The 17,790-nt window shown below is 40.7% G+C and overlaps 1 protein-coding gene across 1 annotated transcript in view; it reads right to left on the bottom strand.

Annotated features, from left to right (window-relative positions):
* Positions 1-218: 218 nt before the first annotated feature.
* SPMIP4 (sperm microtubule inner protein 4) overlaps positions 219-17,790 on the bottom strand; it is a 29,968-nt gene continuing 12,396 nt past the window's right edge. The window contains 8 exon segments of the mRNA XM_074897502.1: positions 219-301; positions 304-630; positions 633-716; positions 719-784; positions 932-1,043; positions 3,684-3,769; positions 10,852-10,964; positions 13,571-13,640. Coding sequence (XP_074753603.1) covers positions 219-301; positions 304-630; positions 633-716; positions 719-784; positions 932-1,043; positions 3,684-3,769; positions 10,852-10,964; positions 13,571-13,640 — 941 coding nt within the window.

The raw sequence follows: 17,790 nt of genomic DNA on the forward strand, positions 1-17,790 counted from the left end.
TCCCAGTAATGAGTTTCTCAAGAAAAGTCATGTTCCCACAGTCTCTAGACCAAGACAAGCTCTTCTAGTCTTGAATAGGCTGCACATGTCCTGGGCTACCCTAGCTGCTCTTCTCTTTACTGTTTGAATTTACTGTGGCTCTCTAGGAAAGGACAGACAGTTTGTATTAAGGTAATTTTATTTGTGACTCTGTTTTTAAAGAACAAGTAATGTGTCAGTTAAAAGAAATAAAAAGCATTGAAACCATAGAATTTGTGTCTCTTTCCCTTAGTGATGTTACTGCTGAGGTCTTTTGTCTCTCATCTTAGGAATCATGAAAACCTTTTTGTGCTGCTGTCTTAGAGAAGGAGTGCTGCAGCTCCAGCAGTGCTATCTGGTGCCAAGGAACCTCACAGCTAGGGAGCTAGACTGCGCATTCAGGCAGTGCTGTCTCTCTTGGCCTGTCCTCTGGTCTCTGTGCAGGCTGACGTGCTTCTTGATGCCAAAGCTTGTGCAACAAAAGTCTACTTTTCTCACTCTTTACATCCAGTGGTAACCCTGGCTTACGTAGACTAATTGGGTTTTCCCAGATTGTATGTTGATCCAAATGTCTGGGCTTGAAGTCTTTGTAGGAGAGGGAACATGCAGAAAGGATTCAAGTTCAGGCCTTCCTGAAAGCTGCCGCCTGTACAATGCTGCTGTCTGCAATACATCAGGGATTTCCTGAAGTTTGTTTCTGGCAGCTTTGTATCCAGATAATGAACTTTCAGGTAGCATGTCTGAGACAGAGTAGCCTGCACTTGGCTCACATCCCATTTCTAGCCTGTGCTTTCTGTCACTTTATGCTGCTGACCTAGACTGGCCACTGTTTCTATTTTACTCAGCATTGTGCCTGAGTAGCTGGCTACAACAGTAGGAACCCTGAATAAAGGCAGAAGCATCTGAACACTGGAGGAGTACTGTTCTTGCAGAATTGATTTGTGGAAACATTGACCTTGAAGTAAACATACAGTGCACCCTTCAAGAGGTCTCACTTGCGAGAGACTAAGCAGAAATGTTTCCTTCTATATGGAGGAAGTAACAGAATCTACACTGTCATCTAAGTCTCTTATTTTATCAGGGACTGCTTATTTTAGCAAACCATTGCCTGAGACTAGTCAAATGGCTCAGTTAGGGGTCTCCCAAGCAAAGGGAAGCAGCCCATTTGTTACTGCCCTGCCATACGGGGAGCAGCTTAGAGTCAGTCTTTATATTTTGGAAAAGAAAGTATTCCACTCCACCCCAATGCATAAGAAATAAATGGATGTAGAGTCTTGTGCTCTCTTCACCTTTCTTCTGTAAGCATCTGTCTTCCCATTTGTGGTCTCATAGTCAATATGATAATATAAATGGTGACTTTAACTTTTTTGAACTTCTTTCAGGAACTGTTGCAGGTGGGACTGAGGATACTTACTGGCATGTGACTTTTTAGCTTTCTTAACCATGGTTTGACCCACTGCTTGAATACTGTTACCCTGTATTAATCATTTGTACTGTTGAGCCTTCAGATACTGGTGCAGCGTCAAAGCCACACTGTATAGGAATTGTTCAAACATAAAGTACATTTTAGTCCTATAGCCAAAGAATGAACTTCAGCAGTTACTGTGCTGAACAATCTGGGTGTCTGATATTTAATGTATGTATGTTTTAAATGGAATAATCTTCAGATAAATCAGCATAGCTCAGGGTAGGCCTCTGCCAATCACACTTTGGAAGCTAGAGGGCAATAAAACTGCTCAGTTTTGAATTAATGTAAGCTGCTAGTTTGGATTTTCATTTCTAGAGACAAGCTGTTAAAAGTGTTCTTTAAAGTGTTCATCATCATAAAGTGAAACGTTTGTTTCTTCATCGCACTGGAGAAAAAGCTAGACAGCTTTTCCGTTTCAGATACAGGGATTCAATTATCAGAAACTTGTAAATGCCATTTCAGAAGGGATTTCCTTACTTGGATACTTTTTTTAAATCAATGGAAATAAATCAGGACAATTTGGGGACTTTTTATCCAGGGTGTGCTGGTTTTGACTGGGATAGAGTTAATTTTCTTCATAGTAGCCAGTATAAGGCTGTGTTTTGGATTTCTTCTGAAGACGGTGTTGATAATACAGGGGTGTTTTGCTCAGCAGCATTTACACAGATCCAAGGTCTTTTCTGCTCCTCACACCACCCCACCAGTGCGGATGATGGGGAGAGCACAAGAAGTTGGGAGGGGACACAGCTGGGACAGCTGACCCCACCTGACCAAAGGGATTTCCCATACCGTTTGATGTCATGCTCAGCAATAAAAAGCTGGGGGAAGAAGGAAGGGGGAGACATTCAGAGTGATGATGTTTGTCTTCCCAAGTCACCATTACCCATGAGAGAGCCCTGCCCTCCTGGAGATGGCTGAGCACCTGCCTACCCATGGGGAGTGGTGAACCAATTCCTTGTTTTGCTTTGCTTGTGTGCACGGCTTTTGCTTTACTTATTAAACTGTCTTCCTCTCAACCCACGAGTTTTCTCACTTTTACCCTTCTGATCCTCTCCCCCATTCCACTGGTGGGTGTGGGGAGTGAGTGAGCGGCTGTGTGGTGCTTAGTTGCTGTCTGGGGTTAAATCATGACATAAGGCCAATTTTGGACTTGAACTAAGAAAAACACAGCATTTTACTTCATTGCTCAGCTTCTTGTGTGTGTGTGCAGTTGGAACCCAGGAGTGCTGTAAAGCCAGCAGAGCAGGACTCCATTCCTTCTGTTGTTTTACCTGCAGAATTGCTCTGTCAGTTACAATCAGACCTGTGTATGTACTCTGCATGACAATGTGCAGGTGTCACTGAATGGCTTAAGCTAGTACAGGTAATGAGTGGTACATTAGCTAACACAGCTCAACTTCATTTGTTATGCTTATATACCATGTTATGCTCATTTGCATGAGTAGCATTTAATATAAATATTATCTTTTCACTTTTATACAGGCCCCACAATGTAAAAATTATTGAAGAAAATAAACATGGAGTATTCCAGTATAGTTTTATACATTCTTTAGAGTAAATCTTTGCATTAAAATAGAATCTCATAATATAACTAATGCAGCCTTAAGGAAGAAAGGCAAACCACTCATGCAAACGGATGAGGATGAATCATAGAAACTCTGCACTTAAACTGGTATAGTTAGTAAGGAGGCGGTAGTCTGCTATGGTAATAGGTCACTTACCAAACAAGGTGCCATGAACACCTAAGTTGATGAGTTCAGTGGCGTTGTCCCGATTAACACCAAGTGAACATCTAGCCATTATGTTTCAGTCCCTGCAGTTCTGCACCATTCACATGACAGCTGCCAACTTGTTTTATGGAGACTATTACTCCTACTCCTCAAGGCAAAAGGTCGTTTGAATTGCTGTCATGTGTTGTTGGCAACTTTAAATGATAAGATAAAAAAATAAGCAGATAATCACAATAACTTTTCTCTCTGCAAACCCTGAAAAAGTCATTAATCCATTACGGAAGTTCTGTCAACCAGCTGTGTAAGGACTGATTTAGTATACTGAACTTTTGCTTCTGTTTTAGTGAGTCTTTCCCTGTGCTTAAGTACTATCAGAGGAAAGGCTTAGTTCTGCTAGCTGAATCTGGTAATACTCTTGCCAATATTACTTGTGGAAGCATGAAATTCATAATAAATGCAGTACTTACTATTTTAATGTATTGACCTAGTTCTCCTGTTAATCTGCCAACTGCTTTCATGTAATAGTTGTCCAGGATAAGGGGACACATAGGACCTTAATGGAGACATACTTTACTGTTACATGTTTTTATTGGTTAGGAAAATCGGAATTAATGCACAGTTCCTCTGAATAACCTTAAGGTATTTTATAGTTTGTGTGGCCTTTTGTACTAAATGACAAAAAAATAATTTGAGAAATTTGGAGTTTATCACTTCATGGTCTTTCATTGCTATCCCAAGGAAATTAAATTAACAAAAAATGCTTACCTATGAAGTCCCAACTGAATGTTGTGATTCCCTAGAGCTCTTTCAGTGTTGTAGCATATTGCTTAGATAGTATATTTGACCTTTCAGTAAATTTAGGAAGCTGAAGGATAAGAAGAAATAAATAAGGTATAAACCAGATATTTGTGCAGGATAGAAAAGACTATTTTAAACATTTGAAATAACACATGTGGCAGCACCCTCCCCAATTATCTGTTTAGTAAATGCTAATAAAATTTAAAATGTGGTGAAAAAAATACCTTCAGTACAGTATTACTACTCAAGTGGAAGATTCAACAGGTATGCAATTCAGCTGACCTCAATTCAGATAACTTGGAATCAAATTCTCCATGGTAGCCACGTCTAGGCAGAACATTATGTGCTATATAAGCTTTCTTTTGTAGTCACAGTTATAGACTGCCTTAAAATGGATTGTTGCTTATTGTTTCTCTTGCCACATCCATAAGACTGCATGTCTATAAAGGCTGTATCCTTCTTTGCTGCTGCTAATATTTCTTCTATGTTAGGAGACTGATCTCATGGATCTGCAGACAAAACTCATCTTCACTCTTCTGCTACAAAATCAGCAGGGTTAAATCAGATCACCCATTTAATCAGTGTAAATTAACCCAGCTGTCTTTTTGGAAGCACTCAATGTGATTGTCTGCACCAGCAGATCTGCAGGGCTAGTTGTCTCTGGCAGAGAGGTGACGACAAACAGCTGAGGGCTGGATCTTATACCAGATAAAGCTGCCTCTGCAGAAGGCCATCTGCCTATGGCCAATTGCAGGAGATTTGGATTGATTCACACACCGGCAGGGAAGATCCTTACTGCATTTTCTGTGTGGGATTTTTGCAAACAGCAACAATAAAGCTTGATGAATTGTGAAGCTGCCTCTGTACTCATAATGTCACCATCAGAGGAACTGAGTGCTACTAGATGTCTTATAAAAATAAAACTGCAGTGCATGCTTGGAAGAGCTTAGTTTCCAACCCTGGTTCTATCACTGCTTTTTCACTTCAGTCTTTCCAGTTCAGTTTCCCTATTTACCTCATAACGATGCTGTCAACATTAACCATGTAATAGCTACTCTGAATTTTGTAAAGGTGAGGTGTAGAAAAGGCACAAAGCTTTTAAATACAGCCTTACAGTGGTAAAAGGCACCTGAGTGTGGTCTGAGTTATCTGTCAGTCACTGAGAACTGGGGTGTCCTGATCTCAAAGGAAGTCAAACTGTATGGAGGGAACAGAAAATGAACTTAACTTTCTAAGTGCTGGTGGTAGCTGCCCCCTTAGCTGGTAATTCTGAACCTGCTAAGCTCTGCTGGAAATAGGTCTTGGCCTCCAATGATCCTCCTGCTTTGCAAAATTGGCTTTGTAAACTCACCACCACAGATGAGCAGTGTTTCTTAGATTGACCAATGATCAATGAAAAATGACTAAAAATGACTACTCCTAGTGTTACATAGTTGGTGGAAAGGTTTTGGGTTTAGATGGACAAATACTCCACAAAAAAGGTCTTGTGTACCTAAATTTATATACATAACTTTACAGCACTATGCTGATGACTGGGAATGACAGCTAATTAATGCAAATTGACCACTATTATTGGCTTTTACTCTGAAAAGCTTCTTAACCATGCCAGTGTAGCTTTTTATGTTTCACACAGTTATGGTCAAACCTTTCCTGGCAAGCACTGCCATGGCACACGGAGGTGCTGGCTTTCTCCTGTCCCAAATTCCCTGTAACCCTTTGTGGTCATTGGCTGCCAAGGACTCCTCATCAATTCATGCATGTGATCTTTAAAGTTTTCCAAAATGAAGTAAGTATCTGTCAAAATCCCAATGTAGCAGAATGCCTCCAGGGAAAAGCAAAATAAGAACAAAGTTTTCATGCCCTTTTCCTCCAATATATTATGTAAAACAATCTCAGGGTAAAATGCTACTGGGGTTAAAACCAAACAACTCATGATGGCTTACATGGTATTCTGTAAATAATGAATATCTAGGGCCTCATCTCTGTCTTCTAAAGGATACAAAGAGTTGCTTTTTCTCCCTGGACCTTGTTCTACCATCTGTGTAGTGATAAAGTCTTTTAAATAATCAACTCTTATTTCATGGGTACCTCTTGTTGTCCTTAGCAAAGGTATGGCAGTCATGACTTTGGCCCCAAAACTGCTAGTTTTTGATCCCACTGATGCTTTTTTTTTTTTTTTTCTTGCATTGTTTTGGACTGTGAAGAATTATTTGTCTGACAGAAGATACCAGATACACTAAATGATCCACCTTGCTTTTGTGGGGATTAGCAGCTATGTTAATAGCTCTGTTGGCTTCTGAGGCTACAAGGTGTTCACACAAGTCAGGTTTATTCATCATTCTCAATGCTGAGGTATCCTCCATGGAGACTGGAACTCTCAGCACATAGAGCTCTAATTTGAGCCAAGATGCTGAGCTTGACCACTGATATATTCAGATTCTGACTCTGTTAAGATTCAGTAGAAAGGAGTCATTACTTCAGTAGTGTTACTAAGTAAGTTTCAAGAATAAATGGTAAACCCACAGAGTGGTGTCTTGCCCCTGGTCTTCCTCAGAACAACTACATCAAAAGCCTTGGCTTGGATATTGGGATGGAAAGGCTGATGACTGCTTGAATCGATTCTAGTGTCTTAATCCTCAGGTGATCAGAAGTTTGGGAATATGATGTACCTAGAGATGTGTGAGAGGTGGGAAATGGCAGACACAGTGATCTTGGGTTGGTTTGAGATGTCAGGAAGAAGGACAGAAAGAAAGAAAATGTCCTCATTTCTCATTTCACGGAATTTTACTGTTAAATATAACACTTTGCAAGAACTGGGAGAGATGTGAGAATCAGAAAGCAGTATCTTGCTTCTTTAATCCCCTCTTGCTTGCACCCTGCAAAGAGTTCACAATGATGATTCCCTTGTAGTTTTTGTACATAATCAGTCATACCAATTCATATTTACTTCTATGTGGCTCAAGGGGAAGGAAAACGTGGACTTCTGATTCTTGCACAGCTTCAGTTAATAGTAACTGAGTTTGTGCTTGTGAAATCAAAATTTGTCTCTTAGACAATGTTTATTTCTGGAAGGAAGGAGGATAAAGCTAAACTGGAGAGTTTTACAGGATACTGAGAACAGGGATTTCATGGAATGCCCATATTCCTGTAGCTGTTCTTTGCAGCTTTCAGCTTTTGATGATAGAATAATATAAAACCAGGGGAATCCTGAAATCTTTTGAGAAGAATAAAAGCATCAGTTTATTCCATTAAGAGAGAGTAGCACCCTGTTCAGATTCTTCTATACTTTACCACAACTGCATACAGCATCTTACTGAGAGCAAATAACTTTCCCCAACTGCTGCATAAAACACAATTACAACCTTATACAGGAGCCAAATTCATTCCATTCCTGAGGCTGTGCAGATGTCTTATCAAGCTAGGTATTTCTGAGGCTTCTTTCTCATAAATCCATGAATCTGCTTTATGCATACTCTAGATCCTTTGACTGTGCTTGGTAGATGCTCCCAAACACTTTAATTCACATTAGATAAAGAGGCCATGAACAACACAGTCCAGAAAACCCAATTAGCCCATAGGCAAGTCAGCAAGATCAGTATTTGTTAGGAGAGTGGGTGTGCTAGGCAAACACTGCTAACCCTATCATTACATGCTTCATTCAAAAGAGAGGGCTTTTGCCTAGTGGTGTTGCTGCTGCTTATTGCAAAGGAACCTGCACTCTGCAATTATGGCTGTAAGAGGAACTTGCCTTTTTATTTCATTAAGAAAAGATAAGATGTAATATAGGTGAAATGACTTAGCCAAACTGTCTGGTGGTTTATGAAGCCTATATTAGGGAAGAAACATAATAAGTAAGTTACCTGAAGTGACCCATGTTCATTTCCACCTCCTACACTTTATCTGAATCAGTGCAATCAATATACATTAGGGACAAATCAATGTGTAAGCAGTGCAGATAATATTCTTACTGATACCACTCATTACATGAGGAATGTTTTGTGTTGCCAGGTGCCAAAGACTGAAAAGACACTGGGAACAAGTGATGTGCAGAATGTCTTTTTAAAAGGAGTGAGGAAAAAACTAGCCTCTTACATTTTTGCATCATAAGCTCTATATTAATTAACAATGGTATGTGCTATTAGTAAAAATATATCCCTTTTCAGTAATGCAAAACAAAACCATATCCTGTTTATACTTGCAGAGAAAATACTTATTCATTCCATGCTGATAAATTATTTATATTTTGCTGTGGAGACTTACTTTATGCTTCAAATCAGTTTTTAAAAAAGCAGTCAAAAGAAAACAGTAACTTTAAAGGGCAAGAATTTCATCACTGAGTCTAGCTAAGAGTCTCTTGGCTATTGTACCAAGTCAGAAAAGTATCTAAGATTAAAAGAAATAATTAATTTGCTTAATGGTTCTTTGTGGTATAATGAAAAAAATTTTAAAATTTCTGAAATACAGTATTATTGGTCTCATCTAAATGGTTCATCTGGAGCTCCAAAATCTCAGGTATGTCATTAATTTCACTCATTACCAGGTCTTGCTTAAAAGGATCCTTACCATATATGGGTAGGAGAGATTGTCTGATGATAGTCTTTTTTTGAAGCTTTATTATTTTTACAGTAATCACACAGTTTCTTGATTCTACAAGCCGTATACCAAAATCCTCATATTGCTAAAACCCTTTGATTTTCTCAGTGAGGAGAAGGATGTCCTGGATTCATTCCCAAGCAGGAGATGGTGCTAACTTCTCAGGGCTCCTCCCCTTGCTCAGTTTGAGGACAGAGCCATGTGGGATGTTACTAGGCCCCATGGGGACTCCGTCATTTCGGCCTTAGCAGTTCCTGTGGGAACTCTTTTCCTCCCACGGCTGGGGGTTACTCTGTAACCTGGTTAATTAAAATAGCCATGGCATGGGAGCTGCACCCAAGCTCTCTTCAAGTCACCTGTGACTCAAGATCTGCAACTTAGCCGCTCCCATCATTGAATTAGTCTCCGTAAATATAGGTTGTGTGCAGTTTCAAAGAGGATATATGCCCCCTTGCTCAAAGAGTTTAAATACAGCCCTATGCTTATTTCTTTCCAAACTGACATGGGTGTTTTGAAGATAAACTTCAAGTGCCAGATCAGTTTTGTTCACACGTTCTGATACAGAAGCCGTACATTTTATTGTGAAATCTATGCTGTGATGCTATGGGACTCGGTGTAATCAACATGAGGTGTGATATCTCACAAATTACCATGCCAGAGTAACTCGTGCCTCAGCTGAGATGAACAAAAGATCTACTTTTAATGTGTGATGCTACAAAGATAACAGGACTTCTAAGTGTTGTATTCTGACGAACATTTGTATATTGTTACATTTATAATGGCCTGGAACTCTGAAACTTTGTGTCTGTCTTGAAAATGGAAAGCTTTTACAGAAATAGCCATACTTACAGAACAGCAAAGTTTATTCCACAGATACTTCTAATTGATTTTCCATTTCTACAGTTAGAACGGGTCCTGTATGTCTACTGGTGCTGTAGACATGAAGGAGAATACTTCTTAGCGTTTCTTTTCAATTCACATTGTGTTACAATATTACCATTGTAAAATTGAAAAGAAACCCTAAGAAGTATTTTAAATTTCCATTTCCATTCACACTGTGTTACTGTGTGAATTGTTACATTCTTCATTGCATTCATTGAACATATTCCTGATACAAATATGCATAAGTAAGGAGAGTCAGTCTGCTTTGTGCTTTGGCATGGCACTACTTAAGTACCTTTGCAGAGCACTTTATAACATCTAAACTTAAGGCAGCAATGAAATGAGGGCAAACATGCATTTTCATGACTCTGCCATGATGTAGAGAAGCTTTGTGAGCTCAGGTTGTAACAGCCAGCAAAGCTTTGCATTTTCAAACGTGGACAGTTATTTAGAGTGTTACTTATACTTTTAAAACTCAAACTGGGTAATCATGCCTGAAGCCACTCAGAATGGATGGCAGTATTGAAAGGTAGAGATCTGGATGGAAAGGAAGAAAGGAATAGCAGTTTTTCCAAATTTGGCATCGAGATGGTTTCACTGGAATTTTAGTAGACTTTTGCTGGAATCTGCCAGTATCACACAAGAAACAGTTGCTCAGTATTATGTTATCTGCCCTTTTATGTTCAGTCCACAGAGGATATGGAGTCTGTCAGTCTCTTGAAAAGAAGTCAGAATCAAACTGAAGGAACTTATGCTCCCAGTTTGGAAAGCTGTAGCACAAATCCAGGGAGCGGTCCAGATGGACACCATCTCATTTCCCTAGCAATGAGTTCACTGTGGGCACTCTTCAAACACTTTTTGATAAAACAGGCATAAACCAAGTTTCATGTGAGAGAGAGTATCCTTATGGAGACACAAGCTTCACCTGCAGCAGTTCTGCAGCTTGCCTCCTGATGCAGTGCAGAGTGCTATGTGCAGAGACACACTTGTTCAGTAATGGTAATAAAAGACACACTGGAACCTGCATGACCTTCATGAGGTTCCCACTTACCACTATTTTTCTACTCTCTGACATGTGGTAGGAGCCTCTAAAGATCTGTTTCTTCTCTCAGGTGTGGTGTTGGCCTGAAAGTGATGCAGTGTGGGGATCCTCATGACCTTCTTTTCTAGATCAGGCCAGAGAACTTTTTGCTGCTCTTTCCTGTTAATTTCCTATGTACTTAATAAATTATTGAGATAAGATGTATCACTCTTGCCAATTTTAGCAGGAAGGAAATTATGACTGGAGAATAAAACGTTTACCATGTGTAAATTGGCTTTCTCTGCAGCCTTTTATTTTTGCAAATGGAGGTAATGACTTACCTTGCCTAACCTTAAAACCTGCTTGGTCAGGGAGCTGCAACTCAGGGAACCACCAGGGCTCGAGGACTGGGGGACAGCCAGAGGAATGTAAGTGCTGCGTGGCATGATAAACACTGTAAGCAGATTAAAGCCCACATGGAAAAAAGCCAGTTTTCATTCATTCTGTACTGTCACCGAACCCACTAAAAACCTCATTGGTGTGACCTGTCTTTGGAAGGACAGCTGCAAATGCTCTACTCTGATGTAATGTGTGTGTGTGTATAACTAGTGTTCTTGGCAATGACTGAGGGTGTTTTTTAAGGCCTTTCAGGGTTTTGCAGTCTTGTTTGATGTGAACTTATTACACGTTTAGATGGGAGGAGGCAACTATTTTTTTCCAGTATATTTAACTGGAAGGGCACATGTGTGTGGCCCACTGCTAATGCACATCTGCACAAACCCAGTGCAAAACTGGACAAGGATACGTAGTGTTCATCCTTAAGGCAAAGGCATAGTTGTTCCATGAAAGTGTACAGAGTTATTGCAAATTCCTAGTAATTCATTTCCCACAAAAGACAGTAATGGCTTAAAGGAGGCCTCACAGGCTATAAGGTAAATAAACTGAGTGTTAATAGCTCCCAGGTAGGCCTGCAGAGCAGCACTTGGAGGGTATTTTTCAGGGAAGGTTCCATGTGGCTGTCACTGCTAAATAGTCCCTGACAGCAGGAAGAATATTTGCTCTGAAAGACCTTGGACTATGAATGCAGAAGATTTGTGTGTGTGTTTCACTTTTTGTTTTAAATTACACATTTTTTCTTTCAATTTAAAAGTCTTTCAAAGACTGAAAAAATATGACCTTACAGGAAAAGAAAATGCTCAATCTAGGACAAAGCATAGCAACCCAGCATGTTTCAGGTTAAGAGGTGAGTGCAAAATAATGGAGAAAGTACATCAATGTGCTGTTGATCAAATATTCAGAGTCCAAGGTCATGACTTTTCAGTATGTACAGGGGCAGAGTTTGGTCTACTCTCGTGTAAAACCTCCTTCCTACTTTTACAGCTAGCACAAGGACATCGAGTCCCAGCAGACCCTGGCTGCTTCCTTTTAAGGAAGCAAATCCCCAGAAAGGTGCCGCTATCTCTGCCTCAGCCTGTGTACACGTATGATCCATTCTGCTGAGGAGTTGGCACAAGGAACACTCTGGCTGTGAAGTGAATGGATCCCAGACCATCCGTAACCAAGAGGCATTTGAAGTTGACCAGCCTAGGCATTACTGAAAACACAGCAGGCCTCTACCCAATGCAAAGGGCAGTTTTTAATTTTTCTCCACAATCTGTCAGTGTTTCTGCTGTCTATCCCTGGTTTCAGGGATACCAATATAAATGACACATAACAGGACACTTATTTGACAGCAGACCAAATTGTTCCCCAGCATCATTCCACTGCAGTCAATAGAGTTTTCTTGGCGATGGCTTAGGTAATAAAACAGAACCACCGAGCTTGACTGTGCGACATGAGAGTGCTCACTTTGCATGTTGGTTTTAAAACAACTTTAAAAGTGCCCCATTATCTTACAAAAGTGCATGGGTCAGTTCTTGTCACTTAGTCCTTAGGAAACTTGTAGGAAGGAACTTGCAGGGAAACCTGCTACTTTCTCGTAGCTTGTAATCAAATTCTGCAGAAGCGACACATCCAGAGCCTCTAATGTACGTTGCTAGTCAAAGGCCATAAACTGTTCCAGTAAAATGGTGGTTTGCCTTGTACATTCTTATAGGTAACCTACACTTTCACACTTGCTTCTGCTTGTGCTGCATGTTGCAATGAGGTAATGAAGAGAGAAGCCTGCAAAAAGCAGTGATTACGAAGAGCAGGGTTGCAGGCTTCCTTGTGTAGCTTCTGTGGCCTGTTTACAATTATCTCTCCTGCTTTTCTAGAGTGTCTGATGTGAGGCACCTGCTACCCATTTACACAAAATGAGGAGCAGGTACCTCACATACAGGGAGGCTAAAGGGGAGTAGTGGGAGCAAACAATGCTCCTCACAGCCCTATAAAGATAACTGATAAATCGTTGCAGAATTATTCTCAGGTTTCTAATATGCTCAAGTTATCAATGCTAATATGAGAGGTCTAACTTGTTCATTTTCTGCTTTTGAAGAATTTACACTTTAAATTACCTTAATCTAAAATCTCGGTTGTTTGATCAAGTTTAAATGTTTTGCTGGTGCCATCAAGTGGCAAAATGTTGGATTGCAGAACTCCAGGAGCATCCAACTTCACTAATCTATCTTCAACAGCAGCAGTGAGGAAAATAATTCTTGGCAAGTCTCCTCCAAAAATACATATATACATATATACCAGAAAAATGGACTGAAATACACATGGTGTCATGGTTACTTCAGTTATTTCAGTTTAATCTGGATTCTAACTAGTAGAAAGACTAACATTTTTCAGTATTACAAGTTGATAAATATAGACAACCCATAAAGCAAACTCATAGACACTTGTTGAAGAGCCACTAAACTGAAGGAACACAATGCCGTGTTCTGAATTTCCTTCCCAACTGTGTTTGCCCTCCTTTGTTACTAGCTAATCCCTTTTTACAGAGCATGGCCCTGAGATTTCATATCATATCTGCACTTCATATCATATGTGCTTAATATCACCAGCGTGGAATGAATATTCAGTTTGCTGTTCTATTCACTAAATTCACAATCTGGTTAATGCACGAACTAAACTTACAGTTCATAATTCATACGCCCATCACTTTTTCTCCGCTGAGTGACATCATAATGTTGCTCAGAGGGAAGGCCTATGGGCAAAGAGAAAGCACAAATGTATAAAGTTTATGCTCTATTTGCTTATAAAAATCCAAATATATTGATATGTTTTTGTCATGATTTCTCAGATAACCTGTAATATCAAAATTCATAGATGCTGCCAGTGTGGAAATCTATTCTGGGTTTCAAAATCTAAGTCATGCAGGGCTGGATTTTGAGAGGTGCTAAGCACCTGGGCCTGAACCCAAGGTTCCTGGGAATGCTGAGCATTTCACCCTGTGAAAGCCTGGGCCTTACAGCCCCTCAGCATGCACACCTAACACTCAGTAGGAGCTGTGGAAATGCCTTGAATCGGTGCAGGTTCCAGATTTTTACTTTATAAGGAGGTAAGTTATTCCTACATTATGAGGATCACTTTCAGCTCCTTCTGATGCCAAAGGGCTCCCAGAATCCAGCCAAACTGCGTGATGCTTTTCACTGAAAAGAATCTGAAGTGAAGATAGCAGCATACTTGTCATTGAGTTTAAACATCAGAAAACAATCAGTTGTTAGTATATGGGACATCGAGTAAAAAAACCCCCACAAAACCCAACAAAAAAACCCCCAACCAAAACCCACAACAGAAGAGAGAGCAAATGCGAGTGCCAAAATGAGGGAAATGCAGTTGGAAAAATCAGCCATAATTAGTAATATTTTCCCGTTATTAGAAATAACCTTATAGTTCTGACCTGGCCTTGCTAAAGCTGAGTTTCATCCAAAGTATCTAATCAAATGTCTGTTGCTAAAAGGAATGGGTGGCCTTAATTGCATGGCTGAAGAAGAGATGTTGGCTGAGACAAAGGGAGAGAAATGATGCTGAATCAGAAGGGACTGTTTGACATTTATGACTGGCTCAATGGGCTCCCAAGGCTTGAGGGTTATAGCACAGTCCAACAGGAATATGCTCATAATACTCTGGGTCTAACCACAAGTTCAGAATGGTTATTGTCTTCTCTTTCCTCTTTAAGCACTTCCCCACATTGCCACTGTCCAGTGTAATGCATGCTTCTCTGCCGTGGGTACTGTCAGTTGAGCAACGTGGGCATCTATGGTCAGACTTACCCTTCTAGACCTGGTGCAAGGCTGTGTGTTCAGAAGTGCTGGGCACCTTCATCTTAAACTAAAGTCACTAAGACATCACACCACAGTAGTACTCAACAGCTGGTGCTGAGGGTGCTCCCTTGTGACAGACTGCCACAGGAGGGTGCTCCTGTGGAGCAACAACAGTGATTTTAGAACCAAATTCAGGGATTTAGGAGGTCTGAATGCTGATTTCAGATGATCAGTGCAGTATCACTTTACTGTGAGAGCTGCCCAAGATAAACAACAAATGGATGTCATGAACTTAGGTTTATAAAGTAGCTTGCAAATATCTTCTCCCTTTCTGACTGCTAAGTTGGTTTTCTGAGATGGGGCAGGGAGTCACTGTGACTCATCTACCTTCTCATTAGGTACTATGCCTGAGATAGACAAAATATTCACTTGCTTGCAATATGAGGGTAGGAATGTAAAGACAGCTACACAGACTATATGCCACCTAGGCATTTTCTACTTGGTGGGCCTCTTTTTCTCTTCAGAGTGGGATTTACTTGTATGGATCAGGGGCTCTACACTAGTGTGCCTGAACAACAAATAGTCCAGTGGATTGCATATTCAGAAAAGAAAAACACAGCAGTAATGAAACTTCTTGTTTCAAACTCGTTATATATTCATGTACTGATCCTGCCACTGTGGCATCATAGCACCTTGCCATGCTCCTGGGATGGAAGTCCCATCAGCATCATTTAACAAGAGCAAGGGCAGGATTCTCCACCTGGGAAGGGGTAATACTGGTTATATGTACAAATTGGGGGATGAGAGGCTGGAGAGCAGCCCCGCGGAAAGAGATCTGGGGTTTGGGTTGATGGCAAGCTGAATATGAGCCAACAGTGTGCCCTGGCAGCCAAAAGGGCCAACCATGTCTGGGGTGCATCCAGCACAGCACAGCACAGCTAGCTCCCTCCTTGAGGGAGGTGATTGTCCCACTCTACACTGCACCAGTGTGTCCCCACCTCGAGTACTGTGTGAGGTTTTGGGTGCCTCAATAAAAGAAGGACATCAAACTCTTAGAATGTGTCCAGAGGAGGGCAACAAAGCTGGTGAAAGGTCTTGAGGACAAGACTTACAAGGAGCGGCTGGGGTCACTTGGTTTGTTCAGCCTGGAGAAGAGAAGGCTGAGGGGTGACCTCATCGCAGTCTACAACTTCCTCAAGGGGGGAAACGGAGGGGAAGATGCTGATCTCCTCTCCCTGGTGACCAGCGACAGGACACATGGAAATGGAATGAAGCTGCGTCAGGAGAAGTTCAAGTTGGACATTAGGAAAAGGTTCTTCACTGAGAGGGTGGTGGGTTACTGGAACAGGCTGCCCAGGGAGGTGATAATGGCACCAAGCCTGTCAGAGTTCAAATAGCTTCTGGGCAACGCTCTCAGTCATGTGATTTAGTTTTAGGTAGTCCTGTGAGGAGCAGTGAGTTGGACTCAACGATTCTTATGGATCCCTGCCATCTCTAGATATTCTATGATTCTGTCATCATTTTACAGAGAGGCTAGTTCATGATAATGCAGAGAAGAGCAAGGACAGAAAGATGTGTTTCCAGTCTTAGAGTCATGTTTTAACTCTTGGACAGCCATGCAAGATGCTTAGTCTACATCTTCCATTCATGTTCTCCAGGGAAGCCTGCAGGACTGAAGGCTATCCTTGAACTTCTCCAAGTCAGCCCTAAGCAGCACCATGTTCAGCCTCCAAAGCTTTCCTGTAAGTCAGTAATGGTGATTTGAAACCTACCTGAGTGTCTGTCTGAACAGAGATTTGGCATCATTGTTTGCCTATCTATCAGCTAGTCAGTCTTTTTTTTTTCTTTTTTTTTTTTTTTTTTTTACAAAAGCTATCATGACAAACAAGATGTTTGGGAACTGGTTTCAGCAGAGGTAGCCCCAACCCTGGTATGTTCTAAAGAAGAAGTTAATTGTGGTAAGAGGCAAGAGAAGAGCCCTGACTTAGAAAGTATACCCCAGAGTTCTTACCCTCAGCTGTTGTCTAGACAGATCTCTTCTTTTACAACAGCTTTCTGACAAAGCTGAGCACCAACTTTTCATGTTTATGCCTATGGGAGTTGTGGATGCCGTAATTATGCCGGTAGTGACATTTTTAAGGTCAGGAAGGGTGTCTGGGATAACAGCCAACAGTAGATAATTATCAGATGATAAGCAAAATATAAATATGGAAATTTGGAATTTTAAGTGTTTCAGCAAAACACTGTGTGGAGATATGCGGATACCAATATATTCCCCCAATATGTTAATATTTGGGTCACTGTAAAAAGAGCAGAAGCTTAAACGGCCCATTTTTGGAATGCAGATACTTGCACAACTCAGTCTACATTGCTGTCTAACCTGTTATTGGTCTGTTGCTTTTCTTGTTAAAAGCATTTCACTTAAACATTTTGTCTGTGAGAAGTATATGTGTAGCCTACCTTGGACAAGGGTCTACACCACTACTATAAGGTGGATATCCTTTAACAAATGTACATAAGACTTACCCTTTGCCCTGTTGTCTTCTGGCAGTACAAGTAGTGCAATTCCTTCATGCTCCCTTTCTTTTCCCCAGGGAAGCTTGCAGCAGTGAAGGGATTCCCTGTCTTTATACATCTGAAGGAAAAAAAACCAACAAACCAACCAGAATATTTAATGGCAGCAACAGTGATGGTTACTTGTAATCTTATAAACAATGACAACTTGGCTTTATTTTCTTGGCTGTGAGTTAGCCTTATTCTGGGTAATGCTATCATGGTGAACTGTCACTAGGAGAAGTAGGTACAATGGTGATTGGCAATTGTTTAATGAATTGTTTAATGAATGTTTTAATCAGTGAGAGGAAGATAGATATGTGCAACATGTACATCTTACAGTGTACTTGAGTCTTGTGCCAGCACGTAGATATCTGCACTGTCCCTTCAATACTACATAAGCGGCGTATGGACAGCAAATATATGCAATGGCACAGATGGACGTTTTAGCATCTAATTCCCACTGATTTTAGAATTTGTTATTTATACCTTTGAAAACCTCCCCTCTCTGTCTCTAGAGAGGGGTGAGAAATGTTA

The sequence above is a fragment of the Athene noctua genome, chromosome 2 (genome assembly GCF_965140245.1).
Source record: "Athene noctua chromosome 2, bAthNoc1.hap1.1, whole genome shotgun sequence".
Lineage (NCBI taxonomy): Eukaryota > Metazoa > Chordata > Aves > Strigiformes > Strigidae > Athene > Athene noctua.